Source organism: Phasianus colchicus, chromosome 3 (genome assembly GCF_987193195.1).
Source record: "Phasianus colchicus chromosome 3, bPhaCol1.hap1.1, whole genome shotgun sequence".
Classification (NCBI taxonomy): domain Eukaryota; kingdom Metazoa; phylum Chordata; class Aves; order Galliformes; family Phasianidae; genus Phasianus; species Phasianus colchicus.
This window is the reverse complement of record NC_143438.1, coordinates 63,760,509-63,786,192: the sequence shown is the minus strand read 5'-3', so window position 1 is coordinate 63,786,192 and position 25,684 is coordinate 63,760,509. Positions and strand designations below refer to the sequence as shown.

Here is a 25,684-nt window from a genome sequence, read left to right as displayed (position 1 = left end):
TGTGTAATAGAATGAAATTTGTTGTATTACTCTTAGTGACTTTGCTGCAAGAACATGAAGTTAATTACTTCCCTAGGGTCAAATTAAGAGTCATTTTCAAGAGGATGGAATTTGGAATAACGGCTAATGTAAACAGTTTCATCTACTTTAAACTAATTTCTAAAAGGTTTAGTTAAAATACTATTCTCCAAACATATAAAATAAAAAGCAATGTATGTATGCTATGTATATGTAATAACTAGTAACTGCAACTACACTGAAACATTTTTAATCCCTTAAAATCACATCCGCACCAGGTTATTTTTATGTATATCTAATTAAGTTCTATAGAAAACCAAAACTCTTCAGATGCTCACTGACCAATTACTTCATTGACCAGGTTAGAAACTAGAGAGAAAAAAAAAAAAACTGTCAACACCTAAAGCCTAATTTCATAGTACTTACTAATGCTTAAGAGGTTAGACTAAACCTTGTAGTTGACAAAGCAGACACAGGAACTGAGCAATAAGTGTGTGAACTGTGTTGATGATAAAGAGCTACAGAGCACGCACAAGTACCTTGAACTAGTCTTTCAAGAAAGTATTCCAATCACAGATTTAAGGAAAAGGTGGCTCACTTTAATAACCACAGGCATTGGTCACTATGTAACAAGACATCCTAAAAAAAGTAATCACAATTTGTCCAATAGTAGTTTACAAGTGGATGGTATACATTAAGATACAGAGGTAGAAGTTCACTTTTACAATGCTTCACTAATACAGATTACCAAATTCAAGGCACAAAATTGTTCGCTTTACAAAAAATACTGTAAAAATGTCATTTGCTGTTCTACAATGTGAGTACAACTCAAAAAAATCTTTACACCCTTCCATACTCCACATGTAAAGTTGCATCAGGCGTTACTCTATTTTTCATTTGCTAATAGTTGGCATATGACCAGCAGTTACATAAACAGTTTGTATCTCAGCTGAGTTGCTTTGTCTTTTAGGCACAAGTCCAGTTACAGAAATTTAGTACAACAGCTTCCTCAGGGGGTGGGAGAACTCTGTCGGAAATAAGTACTACGAAAAGAAACATAGTCTGTAACAGCAGACTGGACTCTGACATATATAGAGGGAAACAGAACAGAGCATATTTCAAATCAAGTGACTTGAAAAAAAGTCGATTTAAATCACTGACTGCATTCCTAGAAAACCAGATGCCCAGTACAAGTTTGAATGCATTTCTGATACATTCACTTGCCTTTGAATCTGCAGAGATTTCAAAAAAATGTATCTTTGTTTAAATAGAATACACACAATTGGTACAAAAAAGAATTACACCACAATCTGGCCACGTGTCCTTTAGAGAGCTTGGATTAACAAGCAAAGAGATGCAGTCAGAAACTGTCCTTGAATTTGCTAAAAGGTCATAAGCAGTAGCTTAAATATCAAGATTTCCCTCCCTGCCCCTTACCAAACACCATAGGGAAAAATGAACAACTTCTGAGACATTGCATCTTCTGGTTGTAGACAGGTTTTATAAATCTTGGTAAGCTGAGGAAGAGATATCACACAGTGCATCCCTACAAGAAGTAGTATGACTAGTTTACTGTACATACAGTGAGATTCTAAAGGACAATGGTGGCGGCTACATTGTAAATTCACCTTGTTTACCTATCACATTTTCCAAGTACTCTAGTCAGTTTTATTTACAGTATATAAAAAAAACATTGATTTTTAGAGTTCAATACACAGGTTGAGGACCCAAGAGAATGCCACAGTAAGATGATGACTTTTTGCATCTCTTAGATGCAAGTGCACTTCACAATTCACTCAGGTAACATTATCATATCCACCTATAAACGTTAGTCCATCCAAACCAGTGTTAAATTCCATTTTTTGCTTCATTGTTGTTTGTAGCCTGTTTCCTTTGAGCAATGAAGGGGTACATACACTTGTCTGCTCCCAAAAACCGATACATGCATACAACTGCTTCAAAGGGCAGAATACTGCAAAACACAAGGTATAAAATCGTTAAAAGATGGCCAAAAATAAAAAAGCCCTGTTCATTATGTACTTGTGCTTTCAAAAGGAACATAATATCTATCACAGAGGCTTCCTAAGACACTTTAGTAAAAGTATTTTCCAGGACGTTTTACTGAGAAAATTGAAATTCTAGAGACCCAGCCATACAGGCAGGCATAAAGGTGGAGGAAGAAGTTATTTGTTCACCAGCTATCAGCTTAGAACAGATTTTCTGCTGCTTCTTCACAAACCTGTGCAAAGTGCACCACAGAAAGTCTACTAACAACCAAAAGTAGTGCCAGAAGTCATCAGACATTTAGAAAAATCGAATTTGGAATTAGTATTAGTTTATGGAATTCTTTGATCACCAGATGTCTAACAACTTTTACACATATTCTAAACTCAATCATACATCCTCAAAAAGAGGTCTGAAATAAAGAAAGCAATTTCCTCTCTGTCCCCTTCAGATAAAATTCCACGAGGTAAAATGAGATGAATATCTGACTATGGACCCTCTCCTTCTTCCTATATACTACTTTTATTTCAAGAGTAATGCTCAGCAGTTCTATCAAAGGACTAAGACAGAATCTCTTCAGCCTCTGGAAAGAGTGTGACAGACACTCCTTTAGTGTAAAGTAATGCACAGAATCTAGGCATTAGGAGTAAGGATCACTGAAATAGATGTCACTGGTACAGGTGTCTTTGCTGGCAGTAGTACTGTTTGTGCAGTAGCCACTGGAGGGCCTTTGATCTAAATGCGGCTGCCTGGGGCATGGATTATGCAGAAGCTTTGATCTCCCTGTTGGAAGCTAAAGTGTTGAATGCAAGAAAACCCCAAGGGCCTTTGATGTGACTGTTGTTGCAGGAGGCACTGCTTGTGCAGAGAGCACTGAAGCACCCTCTGAGCTTCTGGTTGAAGCTAGCTCAAAGACTGTAGTGTTCTCAAGTTGCTGGCAGAAGAAACACATACATGCTCTCTTCCAGCAAAGATGAGAGCAGTCAAGGTCCTCCCTCGTCTTTGGTGACCTTATCCACCAGGAGAGACTTAAAGGAGAGAACAAATGCTTTGTAAGTACAGCAAAAATCCCAATGCTCTCTGTTTCAATCATCTCTCACAGGACTGCAAGATTTCAAAGGTTCCTACTACACACTTAAGGTTAAAGAAAAAGAAAAATCCATACAGCTGTGAAACTATTCTTTACAAACTAGCATGCAAGTGATGATGCATAAGTGGAAGTGAGCCAACTCCCGTATTACATTGCATCACTGAAATAGAAGGCTAGTTCTCATCCCAAACCTGAAGTGTTAGAACAAAAGGAGATGATTCCTTTAAATAACCTTTTCCACAAACAGACTCTGCAATTTGGTTCTGAACATGCGGATTTTTACTGTACTGATGCGAGTCCTAGAGAATCTGCAGGCAGGGCCTCCTCCATACTCATCCTAGACACAAATAGTTCCTTTGCTGGAAGCTTCCTTATTCCCCCTTTCCTAAATAAAAAGAACTCACAAAATGGAAGAAAAGTCTGTTGAAGAGAATATGAATCTAATGAGGATGAAAGATAATAGAAATGCAAAACTAGGATGTACAGTACATAGGATCACAGTTTTATGGAACTTCCCAAGAAAGCAATATCACTTGTGCGAGCCAAGAGATAGGAATTATGACTGAACAGCACCTATGGCCTGTAAAGGTATGAGTGTGTTTAAATCTAGAAAGTGGACATATTCACATATTTTACTAGCATTTTGCTGCTTGTATTGCTAACTAAATGGCATTTCAGATGTTACCTTTTCATGAAGGTGACCATATACATGAGGCGAGGTGTGCAGATCATTGGCTGGTCTGTAAGGATAGCTCTCATAGCCTGCTTCACACAGTATTCCGGTTTCAATGGTGGAAGGAAAGGCTCAATTTCTTTTCTGAAATATTTGATTAAGGCTGATTAATCAAGATATATAAAGAACTGCCAGCCTCAGAGAGTTCATTAACTCACTTTTTTTGTTTTTGGAATGCCTTAGCAAAGACAAATACTTCAACTTTTGCATTCACTATACAGCTATAGGATATATAGGTCAAAATTTGTGCTAAGTACCATGGGACAAAGGAAATTCAGAAAGTCCCTTTCTAGGGTCAGGATTACTGATCACACTAACATATGCAAACAGACATAATATTTATTTTAATATTTTTATGGTAATGAGGTTAAATTACTGTCAACTATTTTTATAAAACTACAAACATAAGGGAGACAAATTTTACTCACCTGATCCTGCACCCTCTGAACATCCCTGTATCTACAAGATAAGGGCAGACTAAAGTTGTTTTTATTCCATCCTTTTCAGCAGCTTTCAGTTCATGGCTCAAAGACTCGTGAAAACCTACAGCTCCAAATTTGCTAGCACAATAATCCTGTGTTGGCAGTGAACAAGGAAAAAAAAAAAAAAAGCACCTTAAAAGGGATAGATATGAATCATGTTTAAAGCCAAAGCATATCTGATGCGACTCTACACAAACTTAGCAACAACAAAAGACACCCACTGAATATAGCATCACATCAACTCATCTGTCACTTCAATTTTAAAGCAATCAGCGCAGGATCATGAAAACAGAAAAGTTGAATGTATGAGATTAACTTGGATTCAAGTCTCTGAAGTAGGCAGGTTTGTATGGCAAGTTACTCTGTTTACCAGTTTGCTTAATATCAAATGCTGGAATAGAAGACTGAGAAATCTAATACTACCTAGGGGTCAGATTTGAAGAAGCTTAGTGATTTGGCAGGACATAGGTATAGAAATCTGAAATGTTTCACTTTTTGTTAGTTTCAATAGGAGGTATAACATTCAGTTATAACAAATATAAATATTCGGTTGTATATATTTAATTTTAGAAAATTGTATAGTTTGCTTATCTCATAAAATACTCAAAACTCAAAAATAATTGCAGAGACACCATTAACATCCGAGTTTTCAGTTGGATGTGCCCACACCCATCATCTAGGAAATTCTCTCAAGAATTCTCAAGAAAGTAAATACACTAAAAAAAGCTTTAACTTACACCAGCTTAATTTATTTCTGTTAAAGAAAAAAAAAAAACCCAAAAAAAAAAACCAAAAAAAAAAAACAGGGCAGCTTAAGATTCTGGATTGAGCCTAAGCTATATGCCAAAAATAAATAAATAAATAAATAAATCTCTGCATTTTACAAGGTAATACAACCATCATTCTGTAAGACTTATTAATTCTTTTTCACTACTTGAATGATTTTTGATCCCACTTGCATTTGTACTAATGACTCAAAATGCAAGTTAATATGCTCTAATCCTTACCTAGTTTTATGTATCAAACAAGTCACAGAAACAGGTGTTCTCAAATGGCTGCCAGGTCCTAGATGACCTACTGCTTATAACTTGAAGCCCAGTAATGCACCTATTCTGCAAGAAGGTAGGTAGCCATTTCCTCACGGGAAAAAAAAAAAAAAAAAAAAAAACAAGATTTTTCAAAAATCCTTGCCTTTGACTTCAGCCTTACCACTACATTTCTTGGCAGTAATGGGTAGGTGGATACCTTTCAAATTACCAGTATTTACCAGGCTACTCAACAATCATTCAGCATTCTGAATGAATCCAAGTGGCAAGTGCACAGGTATGGTGTCTGCTTGAGTCCTGTGGATCCCACTCACAGAGGGATGTTAGGTGATTTGGTATCCATATTACTGTAATCTCCAAATACCTTTGAAGATTTGACTATTTTCTCGAGCTGCTAATACAAAAAAAACCCTTACTGTAAGCCAAAAAAAAAAAAAAAAAAAAAAAAGCCGATTATTACAATTCAACAAACCTCTACTCCAGCAGTACTGAACAGTCCCAAAGAACTTGCAACTGTCACAATGTGTCCATGATTCATTTCCAACATCTTGGGAAGGAATGCTTTAGTCGTCTATAAAATAAATAAAACAAACAAGAAAAAAAAAGTGAGCTACTAAATTAGTTATAAGTGTTCAAAAACCTTTACCTCAGTTTACGATAAAGAACTTAGACAATCACTGCATAGGTTTGGAATTCCTTGGTTTTTCAAAAATGCCAACAGAAAATCTATAGCAAGTTTGTGAATTCAGACAGCAATGATTGTATCTCCAGAAATGTGAAGGTTAAAAGATCAACTGAGCTCAGACATGTTTATTTTTCTGCAAGAGACTAGTTATCAGAAAGAGATAATTTGAACCTAAAATGGAAGTCACTTTTTTTTTTTTTTAAGACAGAAAAAGGAATGCAAAGTGTTTAATTACAGCATTTCTGTGTTAAGATCGGTGCCAATTACCAGTTCTAATCATTGATAATGTATTTTCTCAGCTAGATATGGTTTTATCCACTTAACTTACCCTGTGCATTTTACAATAACGAAATACTGGAGAGGTAGATGTTTTACTGATATTACCTTTCACATACAAAATACACTAAACATCTGCTAGTTTGAACTACTTTCCATCTTTATTAGTATCCATTAGCATTGCTCTAACTAAAAGTAGATGTATACATCCATTATTAATTCCATATCTGAAGGGTTTCAAAGATAAAACAAAATCAAGGGTAAAGATGAAACCTTATGAGTGCTTTTAACCACCACTTTGATTATCTTAAAGTTTGTTTGTTTAAACACCCAAATCAGACTGAACGCTTTTTTAAAAAAAAAATTTTAAGTGATAAATTGAAGGCAGATCTCAGAAGACCACCTCTACTACAATATCTAGCTTTGTCACCTGTTTTTGAAGCCAACTCACACTAACGTTTCTTATATAACATCAAGCAGAACATCATATATACTGAAAATCAGTTATGTAGTAAAATGGTTTGCTCAGTTATTATTTACTTCGGCTTGTAGGTAATCAGCATACTTTACTAGAACACTTTTAAGTTGCCAAGGAATTTCAGATAATGTGTGTTAATCACAAATGTGTGGTTAATATATAAATCTACTCATGGCAAAGCTTCTATTCCATTCTAACTCAAGCAGAACTACAAATTCTTTGTCCTCCCAGAAACCAAGTTTTCCCATCTAATTTGGATCCAAACCCAGAGTATGCAAATGCCCCTGAAGTATTTGCTGCTTGCTTAATTGTTGGTCTGAATCTCGTCAGCTGCATTGTTAAAGAGACATGCAAGCTACATCTGAATCCATCTAATTCCATTCTTATGCTGTCTGCATTTTCCAATCACAGATGTCAGGATAGTTTTGCTCTAATGATTTTCACATGTTCTTGTACAACGTTTTTGCCTGCAGGTGTTAAATGACTAATCCAGACCTCCTAACACCATACAAAAGAGTGTTTTCACTGGATAGCTGGCAGATGATAGAAGATTAACAGACCTCCTGACTCCTTGCCTTTTCTACTGTTGATTCATATAACTCCTAGATTCTGTCATAACTGTATAATGAAGCTAATTATAAAATATAATCTGAGAGCAAGCTGTCTTGCATTTGTTTCTTTCCTCGTGGCAGGGATCTCTAAACCTCTTATATAGAGCCTCAGACAAGAATTTAGTTCACTTGTTAAACTAATCTGTGCCAGGCACATGAAGTTTCAGCCTCTCTTCCCATGTTGCCTGGTCATCACGAGGCAACACAGTCTCAAAAAGGTAAGAAGCTTCACTTTCCTCACATTACACAGTAAGTTATTTCTCCACAGTCACCCCACAACACTGGCCCAAGTCTTCCACACCAACCTCCTCAGACAGCAGAGCACCCAGTTCAGTCCTGCTAACACTTTACTACACCTCCATAGCGTTAGTTGGTTCCATCAGCAGTTTCCACTTAGGTTTCAGTTATCTGTCCACATCACGCTGGAATGACTGATTGCCACCCCAAGTGCCAGAAAGTGTGATAATGCAGACTGAAGACATGCCTGCAAAGCACAGGAACTACAGAAAGAGAGAGGCACTTGCCTTGGAGTTTGTCCCTCAAGAGGTGAGGGGGGAGATAGAAAGAAAAAGGCAACAGACTTTATGTCCTAGGCATAGACAACGTTTATCTCATAGGAGAAAATCGACCTGAAAGTGCTTCTTTTGGGGTGGTTTTATTTTATTTTCTTTTTTTATTGTCTTCTCTATTATATTGTCATCTTCTTTCTTTTCATCTTTTTTGTTGTTGAGAGTTGTGGAGGAAATACATAGAATTGTAATTGCGTCCATAAATCCATATTATTACCTATTCTTACAGTTGATAAAGATAATTGCACCATCAAAAGTCGTACAAAACACAGCAGTGAACTATCAACACCTCAGCTAAATGGATAATAGCAAGTCATCTTGGTGCTGCCATCCTCCAGCCATCTGCTGCAGCTGGGAGTCAGTACTTAAAAACACGCATGGCAAGAGGCAGACACACCCTATTGGGGGACACATTTTCAGTCTCAGAGTAAGGCTTGCCCACTGCTCCTCCCAGCCTCCTCTTGCTGGGAAAAACAATCCCAAAGTGAAGTTATTCTCTTTCGTGGTATAAGCAATCCCCAAATAAATCAGTGTTCTTACTGAGCTTCTGGCACAGTCTACTTCGTTGATCAAAGCAGCTTCCTCCATACTCTGGTCCCCAGTTTTTCTGTCTGGTACATAAACCAGACCAACCTAGTTTCTTGTTTCTAGTTTCTTTCAGCTTCAGCTACATCTGCCTACCAGACCTGACATCTTCTCTATGCTTGTCATGATGCTGAGAAAGGGGTTCAAAGTTCGATTGGTTCAGGGGCAAGATGCCTCTTGGGTGGCCTTCCCATCTGGCATTTGTCTGAACAGGTAGCACAGCCCACATTCGTTTTCTGAGGTGATGCGTGGACACACTAATCCTCCGCCAAAAAAAGTATTAGAAAATACGATGCAAGAAATGTGGTATTGTCCATAGCATTAGAGGTCAAGAACCAGGCCCCAAACTAACTGAAATGATTTAATCGAACTATCTGCCTTCAGGTTTGATCTTTTAATTTCAGTTTTACATCTCACAGCTGCAGAGGAAGACATATAACTAAAATCATTTAAGTGGTTCAGGTTGAAGCAAGGTCTTTTATTAATGACAAATGTCGCACAGTTTTCTACACAGAGGATAAACCAGAAAGTACAGTAGATGAAAGGAATTATGCTACAAGGAATTAGGAAAGATACACAGTGGTCAAAGTCAAGAAATTTAAAGTTAAGCATCTTCTTTACTCAGAAGTGCTCTCTTTCCCTCTCCTAGAAAAACAGAAAAAAGCCCAAAGTATAGAACAAACAAGTTTTCTAATCTGCAGTTCAGATTAGATAAATCAGTTAGGTAAGGCAGACTGAATGTAAGAATTCTCTGAACAGAGAGCAGAGCTAGTTCTTTTGTTTGTTTGTTTTTGAGACTGTTTAATCTTTATGTTCAGGCTCCATAGAAGACCAATTTCAAACCTTCGAAGCAACTTCCTCCATGCTTCTGAATATATAAGAACTATTCCCAATAGCTGTAACGTGTATTCCATGTGCACACAGCCTTAATGACTTATTTCTCGTAAGTGTGAAACTGAACAAGCATTTACATGTCACTTCATAGCTTTCGTAATCTGTTCTCAACATTTTGGTTTACGGCAAATTAACTTCTAACAGTCTAGCACTTCTTCCCTCCCCTTCCCCAAATTCTTTAGTTCCATTCTTAATGAAACAAAACTCAAAAGATTGTGCAACACAAAGAACAGCACAGCTGCAATGTCAAGACAAATTAGCCTAAATACAGCAAATGAGAATACGAAGAAATACTCTGTTTGGGAAAGTGATTTTTTTAATTAAATTTTGGAGTAATTATTCTTAAAGTAGAAAGCAAGCCTACACAGAAAACAATGTTAGATGTATGCAGCTCAAAACAATGAATACTGAATGTACAAAGCACACCAAAGTAGAAAAGCACATGCTACCTCATGTTTATAGACTTATTTTTATATTAAAGAAACAAATAAAGCAGGTACCAATGTATAAGATCCTTTAAAGTTTCTGTTTTTCAATACAGTATTTTTTCCCATACTTTCTGCTTTCCACCAACACCCAACCACCCTTTACAACTATTCTGATAGCATGAACAAGCTGCTTTATGTAAAGGCAGAAATTCCTTCATGCCAAAGGGATAGCTTATTTTCCATATAATCCCTTCAAATAAGGTGGATAGAGTGTAGTTACTTTCCAGGGGCTGATAGGAATAGGCAAGTTTTCCTATTGCTGTTGTTAATTCACAAGAGTGGCATGCTGGTGTAACAGATAATGATTTTACTCAAGCCACAGCTATTCCTGACTGCCAGAACAGCCAGATGCATGACAGTATTAACAGGTACAACACTTGGGTAACTGCACTGGTTGTTTTTTAATCTTCATGTTAAAAACTTTTCAGCCAGATCCACAAGGCAGAGTTGATGACATGAGACACAGACCCATCTAGATGACTCTATTTAAGCCTGGAACTAAGGTAGCAGAAGTCACAACAGCCCACTACTATGGCTAATAACATAAAAGTATTGATATGAAGCAATGGAGATGGTGACAAAAAAAAGTTCCAGTTTCTATTTAAAATGCACTTTGCATCCTCTCTTTGCCTTGCATAGACACTTGATTTTACATTCTTCCCTTTCTTCATGGACTACAGTACAGCACTGCAGGTTCTCCTTCCGCGTAGAACAGCACATGGCTGCCATGGGTTAAAACTCAGAAGTTATCACGTGCTCCAGTTTTCTTTCATTCCAATAACTGGAAAGTAAGGCACGGAAGTCTGACAAAAGAGAACATCAAACTGTTCTGCAAACCGAGTGTGGCAGCCTAAGTCTTAATGGAGGTTTCTCCAAACTGGATAGAATAGCAGTAATGCACTCCTGCATGTTGAAAGGAAAAGTGAGGCACCTAAAAGGCAGAAAAACCCCATGGCAAGCTTATCAGTAAATATACTGAAGTTATTTTCAACTATAGCCATACAGTGGCTATCTTCTGAAATAAGAGAGACTTTAAATACATTTTATAAACATGGGGTAAAACTTCATTCACAGCATTATAACAAAAGCCATTGCCAAATATTTTTAGCAGAGTCTTGAAAGTATACCCTAGAACTGTGTAACTCTCAAAGGGGAATTTATTCACATTAGAGGCTACAATATCCAAAAATGCCTTCTCACACACCAAAGCATACCATTACAAGATTGGATTTAACTGTTAGTTTTCCTTTTATTTTTTAATTGTTTCCAAGAGAACTGAGCACAATAATTTGACATTTGCCCTATCACTTCAATTACTTTTTCTGTATTATATTCCCACCCTTCTTAAATTCCACTATACAAGTATCTCCAAAATATTAGTTTAAGGTGAGATTATTAACTGTGCAAAGACTACATCAGAAGTCCTGAACTGGACACTAGAGAGACCACACAGCAAAGCAGACATGGCTGCGTTGTTAACAGGCTGACTACAGAAGGCAGATAGAAGTCTACAACTATTGTTGACCTTGCAAATGTAAGGGACCAAAATTGTGCCTCAACTTGAAAGGAGCTCAGATGTCTCTGCTGGCTGGTTTCAAGAAGCACTGGGCCCCCTCTGGATAATTAGCCACTGTCTAAGTAAATATTTAAATAGCTGTAGAGATCAGTGCTATTTTTGATCTTCAGTTTCTATTCTCAATAAGCTATTGTGAAAAACAAGTCAGAATTATGTAATTTTCAGAAAGTAATGAATTAAAAAAGCCATGCATTTCTCTGGATTGTTCATGGGTGATCACGCCCAGATTCTTCTAGAGTAAAAAGGAACAGGAGATACATTGATTTCCTCAAGCCAAGCCGCCACAGACAGCTGTATTAAAAGCATGGAAAGAAACTATCTGAACAGGTTTTGCGTTCAAAATAAAAAGCTAGCACTTCCAATATTTCATTTCAAAAGGAGTCCCTTAGTTATTTACCTCCTGGCAGGCAACACAACCTTTAATTTCTCACTAAAGCTTTATTTGTCCTTCACATAAAAACCCACTGCTTTGGGACCATGGGGATTCCTTTAATATTGAACTGCAACAGCAGTTAATGCTTAACGTACATGCACAGTAATAATGTTACAGTTGCCTTGCAACCAGAAGCTCCTGAAAGAACAAGTAGTCTGTAAGGATGACAAGTAGCAAGGATGCAAGGCCACACATGGGCACACCAATATTCTGTGTGCCCTACAATTGTAGATGGAGTGAAACTACAGATAAGATCTAACCAGGTTAAGAGGTGAAGGTAACAAAATAAGTACTCCGAAGATCTAAGTCACTAAGACAGCACCAGATAATTTAAAACTGTATTTTATTTACAGAGAAAAATATATTTTTGCTCTAACTCTACCTGAAATAGGATGTTGAAGTACACAAAGTCTTTACTTAGTGAAATCATAATTTATTACTTGAATCTCTTGTTTGGTGTTTTTTTTTTTTTTAATTCATATCAGTAATTAATATTTCTGCTTTCTCCTTTCTCATGGCTGATCCATCCACAAAATCCCTTGCTTCTAAAGAGACACAGTCAGCTGAGAAGCATCATATCTGTGGAAAATTAGGTCAAACCTCATTTATTAAAGTTTATAAGTGGGTTTGTTAGTAGTAACAAAAATGTATCATGCAATTTGCTGAAGAAATGTAATTATGGACTGTAACATACATTTCTACACTGTTTAGCATTTGTAGTACTTAGGGTGCCATTATAAAAGTCCTTGAAATTTCAATATTAATAGCTACCATTGTTTCCAATGAATGTTTCAGCTTTAGCGGTAGTTTCTCTTACATCGAATGAACTCATGTTGAGTGCATCAGAAGAAAGCTGAAACTGAATGAAATAGTTTCCTTAATCAAAACTTAGTGCCAGAAAGCTGTTTACAATGCATAGATAGTAAAGATAAGATAAGTAATAAAAAATAATCACAGGAAACTAATACCACTAGTTATCTCTCAGTCATTAATCATTGTTTTCCACTCTTTACTACCAGAACTAATTATACCAAGCCTAGGACAACTGAACATAGCCTGGCTAAATTGTCTTTTGTATAGTTTGTTAACAGGGCTTAGTCAGAAAAGGGTTGTGTCTACAGAGTGTGGAATATGAAAAGTGCTTAGGGAAGGACCTTGCAACAGAGACTTTTGTTAACTTATGTCACTACATTGTCTTTCCCTCCCCTTTCATTTAAGGGCTTCATTTCCTGTGATACTATCCCAAATTGCTTAACTAGGACTGGAACAGAAAACAGCTTTGTTCTCCCCTTGCTCTGAAGTGTAGGCAAGTACTCAAGCATGCTAACAGAATTCCTGTTTCAGAAGCTTTCTTCTTGAGAGTCAAGATGGAAATTTCACTGTTACGTAAGGCTTAAGGCAATCTAGAGCTAAGCAAAGTCCCAGTTGCCTTACATAAACCTTTTCTTTGTGTTCACCACCACAGCAGCACTTTAGACACCTTTACCAAGGGTATGTACTTTAGGTACATGTACCACAGCAAAGGTGGCCCCAGTTTTTCCTTAAGAATGTTTCACTTCTGTTTAGAGAAGCAACTGCTTTGTATGCTTACTGGGCATTCAAGCTGAACTACCCCTGTTAATTCTATACCAGCAAGAGGAAATTAGAGCTTTCATTTTACTGGTATGCAGTCTCCACCTTTTTGCTCCAAGATCTTTTGTATTCTTTCCTACTGAGAAGAAACAGGTTGTAGATTTTTAAAGCTTTTAAAATTATTTCCACCCACAGATGTCTACTTAAGTGTCTGGTCTTCCTAATGAGCGTATGTGCACCAGTCATTTCTGTGGAAGCATCTGGCTGCCTTTCATGGACATGCTTGTATATATCCTACCATACATGCACATAAACTTATCTACTTTATCTGTACTTACAGATATGGCTTGCATAACTGCTTTATATACTGATGCATGTATATACTGCTACTTAAATCACCAATTGTACAGTTAGGGCTCTTCACTTCTTGCAAATCTTTGATTTCAAGTGACTATGAATAATGGAGCACATTCACCACTTAAGTCAAGGCTACCAGCTCCCTTCTCAGCAAAACATTTCTCTGCCTCTTGCAGAGAAAGAAGTTCATAAGCAAGCAAAGACATTCTTTGTCCCTGTGTTAAGTTTATTAAAAAAAAAAATCTTAGAGGTATGCTTATTCCCCTGTTACTTCTCTATCTCCCATATACTTTTGTCTAATATATTATCATGCTCTAAAATAGCATCTTTTCCACTTCAACTCTCTCTCCTTTGGTCTGAAGACCTTTCAACTAGAAAAAGTGAGTCCAGTAAGTTAAGGCAGCACAGGGCACCTAGATGAGCGTGCTCTGGAACTATCATATTTTCAGCTGAATCTAGGACACATGCATATTGTGTTATCTTCAAAAATAAATCGATGCTCCCCTTTTATCAGAAGCCTTCCACTGACTATGCTCCTTTGCCAGTTTCTTAAAGGTATTCATTCAGAGCACTCACAGACAATTCTGCCTGCACTGAATTTCAATGGCTTTTAAGGCTCAGACAGTACAATCATACTGGATTCTCAACAGCTAGCAATGAGCAAGGGGAAGAGTTTATCTCCTTAAGCAAGGCAGAAGTGCAGAACATAGGTGGCTAGTGACTGTGCATTCCAAATGCCAAATTAAAATTTTAGAAGCTGAAAAGTTTTAGTAGTAGGTTAGATAGCACGGTAAGAGGGCTGTTGGAGGCTTAGCTATGCATTTAGCTCTCCTCACATGATAAATGTCTAGTAGAAATTGGGAACAAATGCATACATGCAGACTTCTCTGGTCAGCACAAGTTTAAGGCATAACCAAGCATGAGAACTGAAGCTTTCAGATGAAGTCATCATGCTGAAAAGATTAACTATTTTCACCTGCCCAAAGATACCTCATTAGGTGGGCTGATGTTTATTATCTACAAACAATATTTCAGTATGCTTTCAGACTATAACCACTACCAAACCATGATTACAGTTCAATTTAAAGTGCTACACAGTTGGCAGTAGTCTCTGAAAAGTAACATGCAATTTCAAGCAGAAGGATGTGCTTTCTTTAAACAATTGTATTAGCATCCAAGCTTTTCATATACTCAAAACTAACAGAACTCCAACACCACTGTAAGAAGCTAAAGGACTTAAGTTACAATTTCAGTAGACAGCACTACCAACATTATCTTCTTCCATATGCAAATTCATCAGTAAAGATCTAACTTGCATTTATCCAAATGCCAAATTTAAAGTTACTTCAGAGTTTGCTGGTCAAGCAATATCAGAAGTTAACAGTTGGCTACTTCTTTCCACAAAAGCTGGGTTTAAGCCCTGTTGAAGTCAAATGACTAGAAATTCTCCTTTGTTTATATACTGACAAATGGCCCAGTCAAAGGATTTGTGGTATTTCAGAGCAATGTTGACATTAGTGTAACAAACACATCAGTCCCTCACCTTCATTAGCACAAGTTTGTAGCAAATGTCCAACCATTTGGAGAGCAGTTATTTATTGCCAGCTATTTGATAATCTTGACAAAAAAAGTGAAAACATGCCACTGTGAGTCAGTAAAAAATCCACATAACAAATTCATTTTAGAAAAACTATTAGATAAGAGCTCAGAATATTCTGTTCAGTGAACAGGAACGCAGTTCAACTTCCAAATACACATTCTTCTCCAGCTTGCCATAAGCTTAGTCATGCTCTGGAATACTTAGTAACGCTTAATATTTTAGTCTGCATATTTCCAAATATTACTAGAGAACAGCACTTAGGGAAAATATGAAGTCACCACTCATATTTTTACAATTTACGTAACTGACTTTTGAAGATGTGGCTAAACCAAAAAAAAAAATATCGTCTCTGATTTCTTTACATACCTTAAGGCAGTACCTCCACAGCACTGTTATTGCTGTGCAATACCTGCATACAGATGAAAGCTGAGTCACTTCACTCACCCTTCCCAACTCAGTAACTAGGTCATTGTTTTAAATCAATTACTTTAAAAAAAAATGAAAGTAATTGCACCATAACTGAATATCTCACAAGAAAAAAAAAAAAAAAACAGGATTAGGAGGAGAGCTGCTCTCTTCACTCAACAGTCTAATTTACTGGAAACTAAAAGATACAGAAGCTGTAGCATTTGAATGAAAATTCAGCTTTAAAGCTTGTTCAGGAACAAGCAAGACTCTAAAAGAAGGCTCCCTTTTACTACAAAGTAAACCAGTGAATGAGGAGCAACATTTTTTAAGCACGTGGAGATAAAACATTTTTAAAATTCAAAGTGGAAATACTTCTCCCTGTCCTTCCTCAAAAAAAGGTCTACAAAAAAAAAGTCTTACCTGCTAAGTTCTCTCTTGATGAGACACAAACAACACAAAAAAGACCAAAACTACAGCTAATATACTGACCAAAACAGCACAATTGCTTCCTATGATGTGCAAGAGCAATCACAGTATCAGTGCAAAGCAATAAGCAAGAGTTGTTAACCCTTTATCTAAGGGTTTTTAATAGTGCATAATTAAAATACTGCTCTCTCTAGAAATGAAGTTACTAAATTCAGACTATTATGACTGACAGATTTACAATAGCTTGGAACCATGTATGCCTATTTAAATGATTTAAGCCCATACATCCTATTCTAGAAAATCTTGTCAAGAATGAGGTTTCATTAAACAGCTATGGAGGTCCTGTCTGCTACCACATGGTTTTACCCTACGTCCAGTTTCTTTCACACAAATACTACTTGGTGAGTGCCAGTCTAAAATGTTGATGAAGCAAGTGTAGTCTCTAAAAAGCAAAACTAATCAATTTGGACAAGAAAATGAAGCTTCCCTCTGCAGAGTTCTGTGAGCTGAATTGGCTCATCCAAGGATCAGATGAACACCACAACTAGCATAAGGCAAAACACGGATTCAAGGGATGCCTCCATGCTTGCCACCACTAAGCTGCCTTGAAATTTTTTCCTAAGTCAACAGAAATTGTGGCCAAGTTATTTTTAAGCATATGCTCAAGCACTTATACAAACCCATGCTGTAAGTGGAGTGCTTGAGAAGCTGTCACACAAGTTCAAACAGATGGCAGAATTGACCAGGGTACATTTAGGTGCAGAATTCAACAGCCAAACAAACTTGAATTTCAAAAGGCTCACACCAAGAGTCACCTCTGCTCTGCAGCTGTTTCTGCATTCCTTGGCCTATAACGCCCTCCCCTCCTGATTGTGATACCTCACTTGTGTCAAGTGTTAATTTGGCTGGCATATAAATCATTATTCCAATACAATTATTTACAAGAACAAAGCGTTCATTCAGAAGTTTAAGCATTGATGTAAACCTCTTTCCTGCTTGTTACATATCTCCTTTCAAACCAAATGATAAGAAACTGAGATGCCAGCAGTTTATGCCCCCTTATTTAGATTGTAGCTATATTTTTACACACACACACACACACACAGATCCAGATCAAATCAAATTATGAGATGCCCTGGGAAAGGATAATACTTTCCAGCTCATACAGATAAAAGTATAGAAGGTTATAAAACATGGTGCTAAAAAATGGCAGGGATAGTGCTAGAAAACACGACATTAATTTTCTTTCAACCTGTCTAGACAGAGTATTTGATGGCCCTCAGAACTACAGACAAGGACTGCTAGCTCACATTGTTCACTTAAGGCTGGTTTGCTGATGAGGAAAATACTGGGCTAGCAAGACACTTATTCACATCTTAATTAAGATTATATTTCTCTGTATTTGAGCACACAAACACATCTGCCTTCTAGAAGTATGCTACTGTCACTTGGTTATTACAGAAAGGTAATAATGCGTTAAGATCTCATTAACATCATCACTTTTTGTAAAATTATAAATGTTACTTTAGACAGAACAATCAGTAATTTAACACTTCATCATACTTTATCAAAGTACTGTTCTTCTAACCACCAAGGGACAAAGAAAGCACATACATAATTTTTATACGGAGTATTTGCCTGAAACAGCAGAGGCACTCTCCCCACTTCAAGCTAGGTTAAGCACCACAGTGGTAAAGACTATTTTCTATTCCAGGTTTCCTGCTTCCCAAATTTTTCATAAGTAACACATAACGTCAGACCAAAATCAGTGCAGGGGTTTTTGCTTATTCAGCTGACTTAACTCATTCCAAAAGAAAGAGGAATTTAATCACCACACTGATCACTCATCCAGCACCATTTCTACAGAGTAGATTAGCAATCCTGAAAGCACTGATACGGTTTGCTGACAAGTCTCTAACCCTCATAAAAGTCACAGGAGACTGAAGTGTGAGATTACCTCAAGGACCTCTCCTCTGCTCCTCTGCAAGGTACACTACACTTCCAGCTTCATTTTAGAAGTCTTTGGAATTACTAGCCACTAATAATTGACTAATACTTCAAACGTATTTCAATTAGCTTGAGAAGTCTTGGCATGTTCTCTTCAGAGAAACTATCCTTTCCCTTAAAGGGCCTATCACATTTCTTTTCTGTGAAAATAATGTTATTGTTTTGGCCACATGGTACACCACCTTTACAGCCACTGACCTACAGGCAACAAACAATTAATGAGCTGCAATTTGAGAATCTTTGTTTTCTGGGTTTTTTTTTTTTTTTTAGCCTAAGTTCCATACATCTTTCAAATGATGCAGAAAATCCACCTCAAAAGTATGCCTGAGAGCAGCCACAAAAACTTGAGCATAATTGAAGCACTTTAAGACCCACTGAGCCATCATTTCAGCTTTGTGAACTGACAGGGACAGGAAAAAAAAAAAAAAAAACCACCACCACCACTTTACACCATTACAGAAAAGGGAGATGCATGGATTCAACTACTGCTTCAACAAAACAGGTCAGCATTCTCCATCACACAAGTAAGATTACCTAGCACAGAACATACACATAGGAAAGCTTGTTTTGTAACATATGTAAAGAATCTTCAATACACTCTTCTCACAGTCCTGAGGGAAGTGTTGCCAATGAAGCCAAGAACTCTAGAAGCTCTTTTGGTCAGGCTCCTCTCTCACATACTAATTTATTGCTTGAATTCACAAAATTCCTACAGATGACAAACTAAGGATTTGGTTTTTTTTTTCCTTTCAAATATGACTGAGACTCATCTACCTCCCCAACCTACACTAATTGATAACTCTTCAGATCAAGGAGTACACTCATTTCAATCCACATGTATGGATGCTCTTGGAAGTGATGCAAGATCCCTTCCACAGCTGAAACTTAGACATCTAGGTACCTAATCAGATGTGTTTCTTTTGTTTATTTCCTCAAAAAGGATCAGAAAACTGGGAAGAAAAAGTCAGTAAAACTGATTTTTTGAAAATAATCACAACAACTTAAATATGACAAGACTAGCTTATAGATGCATACAGATTGCAAGATGCAGGTAATCAATGGTTACAGAATAGAAGACTCCAGGTTGATAGCAACCATATTTGATAAGGTCCTGGTACACTGTGTAATACATCAGTAAAGAAAGCTCCAAGCCAGTAGTTTCTGGAGCATGAGTGGGCATGAAATATACATAAAGCCATTTATTTGCTTAAGATTTTGTTAAATACATTGCTGCATAAGAGGGAAAGATGGATATTTTAGAAAACTACATCTGGAAGACAGTATTTTTCTCAACTGATAGAAGATTTCCTCTATTTCCTTGATAAATAAGCCCAAGAACATATGAACCACAGAAACATACCAAAGCACTTGCAAGATTTAAATATGACCAATACCCTATTTCTGTAGCTAAGAGCCTGACTGCTTTTGGTTCATTTTCATTACCCAGCATGCTACTGCATTATATGAAACACATGTGCTGTCTAGGGTAATTTACTGGTGGCATGTAATTGGAATCATTTTGCAAGGGAAGAGTTAGTTTTGATGACACTTTTTGGATCATATACACATGGTTTGGCTTGAATTTGATCCAACTCATTTTTCAAAGAAAAAAGTCAAGAACTTATAAACTTAGTAAGCAAACTTCTTTGGACACGTTATCATGAAATTAAAAATTAAGACAGCTAACTCCATCATCCAAAATGCTAAATACAGCTAGTTGGCACATACGTAGAATACTGTGTGTATGTTTTATCATAAACACTAGAACTTCAGAAACAAAGACAAATTAAACTACTGTGCCAATAGTTTATAAAAGATTTGTCCTGGTACAGTTTCAGATAGCAGCTTCATATAATTAAATTATCTTTTCTTCTGTAGAACAGTCACTGAGCACACTTGATGTGCAACATTTTTACATAACATTTTCACATACTAACCATGGGTATGAGTTATATTGAACACTGGGGAACTACATGAGATTAGAATCACAGAATCCTTAGAGTTGGAGATTAGATAGTGCTTATAGATAAGCCACTTATTCTCCAAGGTTTTAGCAAGTCTTTCAGTCTGATTAAGCTGACAACCTGCATAAATATGTATTTAATTCAGTAACCTCTCTACACTCCACCAAGCTTTTTCTTTCAAAGGTGTTTACATTTAGATATTTTGGACTAAATAATCCCCTAAGTTACTCAAGCAGTATTTCCCTCTTATGCAGTATCTCTCTCTTCATATTATCAGTGTTGGACCATTTAGAATTTGTTACATCCCTGCAAAGGAAGACGTACACGCAACTTCAGAAATAGTTTATAAGTGAAGGAACAGCAGTGTACAAGTCCAGGCTTTAGCCTTCCACTTCTTTTTAAATATGACAGAGCCAGAGCTAAATGCTTTTGCTTCCCCCTTTTGGTAAGTTGAAGAGAACTCACTAGGAGGAGAGCTTCAACTTGAAAGTTTCAGAGGATTGAGACGACAATGAACAGCAGAAGTAGTATCACTGTTCTCTCAGAGCTGGATGCTGAAGACCTGCTGTACAGAAGGACCTTCTTATCACAGAACTTTGTGGTGCCTGATTATCATCTCACTCTGTTCAACAACTGAATCTGGGAGAAATCACCAGGAACTGTGCTGTGTTGCAATACTAATACCTGTCTATTCAGCAGTGGCTTTATAACTACACATTCAGGCAGAATAATAGATACAAGAAATCTCAATCCATCCTGAAATAATTTGTACAGTAGTTTTATTGAACACTTTCCTATGATCTAAAACAGTGTGCTGATACTTCATTTAGGCTTTATTGTAAAGTCTTATAAAAAAAACTTTAAACAGAAAGTAGATAAAACAACTGCTTAATCTTGCACTAAATATTTTTTCAAATCTGGATCCTGACATAAAGGAAAAAGAAGCCCCTGTCTGCAGGAGTCCTGTTCCAGCATTTGACAAGTGCAGCCAAGTTAGTTTTTCTTGCAACAGACTGGCAAGAAAGATACTGTTACATTACTGCTACAGTTTTATGCATCTGCAAATTATAGTATACCAGAGCTGGCTTGTTTCAAACCGAGAATGGATTTTGTCCCTGTGTTTTCAATATCAGAAGCATTCAAGTTATCACAGCATGAAATAACAGGTTTTTAATACTGCAATGGATTTTATGCTGTGGAAATTGCTACATGATGCATTGGTGACATGTTTATATAGAACACACATAGGAAGGCTTACACAAATCACGGATGTCAGCAAAATGGAAAGCATCTGTTTAAGCTGTTGTATGCTGCTAAAGCTCTCCTTACTGCCAGTTTGTGATATGGTACGCAGCCCAGTTAGAGTCACAACAGCAAACCAGTGACAGGCTTTAGTTTTATTGCCTACTGCAGAGGTTCAGCAGCCTTCAAATCGTAGCTGCTAACAGAAAACAAGTTCAGTTCACCTGCACAGAGAACATGCAATCAACCCCATTTCAGAGGCTTCAAGGGGACAGTGCCATAGTTCTATTTGACATTTTTATGTAGAAGCACAGTGAGGCTTGTTAAGTGATCAACATATGAGGGAAAATGTACTGTGTTACACAGGGGAGAGAGGAAAAAGAACTAACAAAAAAAAAACCAAGACGACCCCAAAAGCACAAACACTGAACTACTGAGCAATATTACAGGGAAGATTCATGTCAATACAAAATTCTTTTACAGCTTTTTGGATGAAACATCCTTCAAGAATAGTTAGAAGTCTACATAATACTCCAGAGTATTTGCTTTGCTTTTGGACCACCAGTTCAGCTGACATGGAAAAGTCTAGCTGCATAAGACTTCACACATCTAGACAGATTGTTTTATTTAAGTCAGCATTGACTTGCATTAAAAAAAATTGGCTTCAAATCAGCTGATTCAGATGATATCTTATGAATTGAGTATTATTATTTTCTAATACAAGTCCACCCACTGTTGGCCAAGCCAGTCTTTTCTGCGATCAGGAAGGGGAAGACTAGGAAAAGCTTTGCCAAGAGCAAAAAATAAATAAAAGGAAAAGCAAAGCAGGACACAGGATCTGCAGGAAGCATACCATATTAACAGATCCTAAGTAAATAGAAAGGGTGTTGACTACTCCTTAGAAGATTATGCCAAGATGTCAATTTCCACAGTTCAGATATTAAAAAAAAAAAAAAGTAATCTAAAAAGGTATGGTTAAAGTCATCATTTGATACTAACATTTAGAGATGAATGAAACTTATGAAAATAACAGTCAGAGCAATACTAGACTGAGCTAATATTTAATTACTGTAAAAGAACATGCACAGGATGCTTTAAAAAGGTCTCTGAAACAATGTTATAAATAAGTGTATGACTTAGGCCTGAAGGAAGAACAGCTGGAGCATTTAGGATCCTCCCATATTTTAATTCATGGTGATGTCATAATTTAGAGTTCTTGGAAACTTTGTCAATTCTGCTTTTAAACCACATCAATAACAGTCATTAAATCCAATGTACATCTCTGTTTGCTTCAGCATCAGTTTCACTTCTATGAAGAGAATACACAGAGCTCTTAGTTGTTGCTGGGTCTTACGCACTTTTTCAAAACTTTCAAATTGCCCAAATTGCCCTAAAATACACTTTAATAGTTTCTAAACAATCTCGTGTGCATTGAAGTATAAGCACACTTTCTGCGAGCTTTACAATACATTGGAAAAAGACTGCACTGCTATTAAGTATTTCACAGTGCGGATTTGAAGGGGCTCCTTTAGGGTTATGAAACAGCATTTAACTTCCATGTTAAAGCCCCAGGTTTGTGAGGCCCTTCTAAGTTTTAAAGAGGAGGATTTTACAAAATTTTATCATCCAAAGGTAAGAACAGCCAGGAAAGCTCAAGTTGAAGCGTATTTCAGATTGCTTAATCATTTGATTGTTATGCAAGTATATTTCATAACACTATTTGAAGGACCAAAGAACAGTTCAATACTAACAATGGGCTCAGTCTGACAGCTAATGCTAACCCGAGTGTGCATCATGCCCTCCTTCAACATAACAGCTTTTATAGCTCACTACAGTGAGATTAAAAATAAAAACTTGCAAGGAAACAAGATTTAGGCAGACAAGAGCAGCAAGATCAAATAGCTTCATCAAATAACTTCTTGATAATAATCTGCTAGTTACAGAAACAGTATCACCTTAGGATCAACTCTGAAGATTTTTCTTACTTCTACCGGTAACCCCAGGAGAAAGCTATAAAGACAAATACACAGGATTCCCAAAACAGTGCTCTTGGCTTGATTTCTTGGCCTTTTCTTCCAGCCACCAAAAGCAACAATTTGCCTCCAAGGCAATTCAAACAAGATCTCCAGCAGGGCTTCTAATAAGCCTTTTTCTCCAGAGGTGTGCAACTATGCTATTGTAACCATCATTAAAACAGCATCTTAAAGCTGCTGACATTCTGCTCTAAGACTATGGAAGGAGGGAGCAAAGCCATTCCTTAACAGCAAGGACCTCTAAGGTAAATTTCGAAGTTACAGTTGCAACAGATTTCATATCCAGGGCTAAATAAGCATATAAGATTGTGAACTCAGGATTCTAGAAGCATAGAAACAATTCAAAGCAATTTATTAATAACTTCAATACCCACCATTACCTGTTAAACAGAAAATTAAATTAGAAGAGAAGCCTACAATGGGGAGAGCTTGCAAATGAAAGGGACCAAGTGCAAAACCCAAGGAGACAGGAGTTAAGCAACAGCAGTTAATTCCCTCAAATTAACTGACAGAAAAGGCAGGACGAATGAACATATAGTTACCCAGAAATGCGCGTGACAGTTGACCATCATGGTCCTCTCAATCAGCTCATCAGGACACTCCAAAAGGTGGTGCCCGGAGACCACGCCAGCATTGTTAACCAGGACCGAAACCTCTCCAACCTCTTTGCGGACCCTCTCCGCTGTTGTGTAGACGTTTTCTCTTTTGCCCACATCACAGGTGTATGTGTAAACCTGCAAGCTGCAATGGGGCAGCACATCTTTCTCTCCGTCTCCAGCTACTAAGGAACACAGAGGAAAGAAAAGAGAAATCGTTCTCAGTTGGATTTCAGCAGGCAAATAAAGAATCGAGCGAAAGAGCAAACTTACTTCCAACGCACTAAAACTTCTGTTTACTTTGGTGTCACCGCGGTGCACGAGAACTCGCTATCGCTGCCAGCTCCGAGAGCCGCCGCGGGGACGAAGGGACACTCGGGACGCGGCCAGGGCCGTCCAGCCCGGCTCCCTGACAGGACGGCCTTCCCCCGGCGCCGTCCCGGGGCTCGGGGCGGGACGGCCGCAGGTGGGTTCCGAGGGGCAGCGCGCAGCCCCGCTTACCTTTGGGGGCGGCCTCGGCGAGCTCGCGGTAGATGTGCCGCACCATGCCCGCCGTCTCCTCGTTGCTCTGCGTGTTGATGTCCCACAGCACCAGCAGCGCCCGGCGCCGGGCAAACTCCAAGGCGAAGAGACGGCCCAGGCCGCTGCCCGCGCCGGTGATCAGGCACACCTGCCCCGCCACGCTCTTCTCTTTGGGCCGCACCAGCCACTTGGCAGCGGCCAGCACGAACGCCCACAGCACTCGGAAGGTGACCACGAACAGCTCCAGCAGGATGTTCATGCTGGCGGCCCCTCGCCCCCGGCCCGGCGGCCCTCACCCCCGCCCGCAGCGGCGGGCACGGCGCGGAGCGGAGCCTCCCTTCGCCCGGCTCCGCACCTGGGGCCGCTGTTCTCGCCGAGACAGCCCGGGACCGGAGGAGCTACCGCTGCCGGGGCTGCCCCGCTCCGCTCCGCGCTCCGCCCGCCGCCCGGGACGCCCCGTGCTCCGTCCCGCACCCCACGCCCGACGAAGGAGCACGGGGAAGGAGATCGCCGCCCGCCCCGCGCCCTCGCGCCCGCGGCCCCGCTGTTGGCAGTGAGCATCTTGCTCGCTCGGCGCCCTATATAGGGCGGGCCGGGCGGCGCGGCCCCTCCTCCCGGGCTCCCCGGCCCTCCCCCGGGCCCGCCCCGCATTCCCGGGACCCCCACCCCCGCCGCGGCCCCTCCTCGCCCCGCTCTCCCTCCCCGCCGCCGGGGGAGGGTCCGGCGACCGCTCCAGGCCCGGCCTGCGGCGGCTTCTCCCTCCCGAGCGGCGCGGCCGGACTCCGAGCCCGCCCCCCGACTACATGTCCCAGCGTGCACCGCCCCGCGCGCTGCAGCGCCACCTTCAGGCAGCGGCCGGAGCGCCGCGCTGCTGATCCGCCGGAGGAGGGCGGAGGGCGCTCGGCAGCCGCCGGAGGAGAAAGCGGGTTCTGCGCTTGCCCCCGGTTTTATAGGGGTTTTATGGCACATCTGCGCGCTGGTGGAAGTTA

The 25,684-nt window shown here is 38.9% G+C and overlaps 1 protein-coding gene across 2 annotated transcripts; it reads right to left on the bottom strand.

The window, feature by feature from the left end:
• Positions 1 to 602: 602 nt before the first annotated feature.
• RDH10 (retinol dehydrogenase 10) lies at positions 603 to 25,429 on the bottom strand. 2 transcript variants are annotated; one of them, XM_090137717.1, is made up of 6 exons: positions 24,675 to 25,429; positions 24,120 to 24,355; positions 5,846 to 5,944; positions 4,274 to 4,419; positions 3,798 to 3,929; positions 603 to 1,990 (listed from the first exon to the last, which is right to left on the bottom strand). In XM_090137717.1, the coding sequence occupies exons 1-6, from the start codon at positions 24,952 to 24,954 to the stop codon at positions 1,867 to 1,869; spliced, it is 1,017 nt and encodes a 338-aa protein (XP_089993843.1). In that variant the 5' UTR covers positions 24,955 to 25,429; the 3' UTR covers positions 603 to 1,866. The 2 variants fall into 2 exon arrangements, with proteins under 2 accessions (XP_089993843.1, XP_031460706.1); XM_031604846.2 differs by having other exon boundaries at positions 24,120 to 24,358; positions 24,675 to 25,392.
• Between the last annotated feature and the right edge of the window lie 255 nt (positions 25,430 to 25,684).

What these genes read in the sequence shown, in the direction of transcription:
- RDH10 (XM_031604846.2), bottom strand. Translation starts at nt 24,954, where the DNA reads ATGAACATCCTGCTGGAGCTGTTCGTGGTCACCTTCCGAGTGCTGTGG. An exon ending in TCAGTACTGCTGGAGTAGAG is followed by an intron (nt 4,420 to 5,845) that starts GTTTGTTGAATT and finishes CTGCCAACACAG; the next exon opens with GATTATTGTGCTAGCAAATT. An exon ending in TTCAGAGGGTGCAGGATCAG is followed by an intron (nt 3,930 to 4,273) that starts GTGAGTAAAATT and finishes CAAATATTTCAG; the next exon opens with AAAAGAAATTGAGCCTTTCC.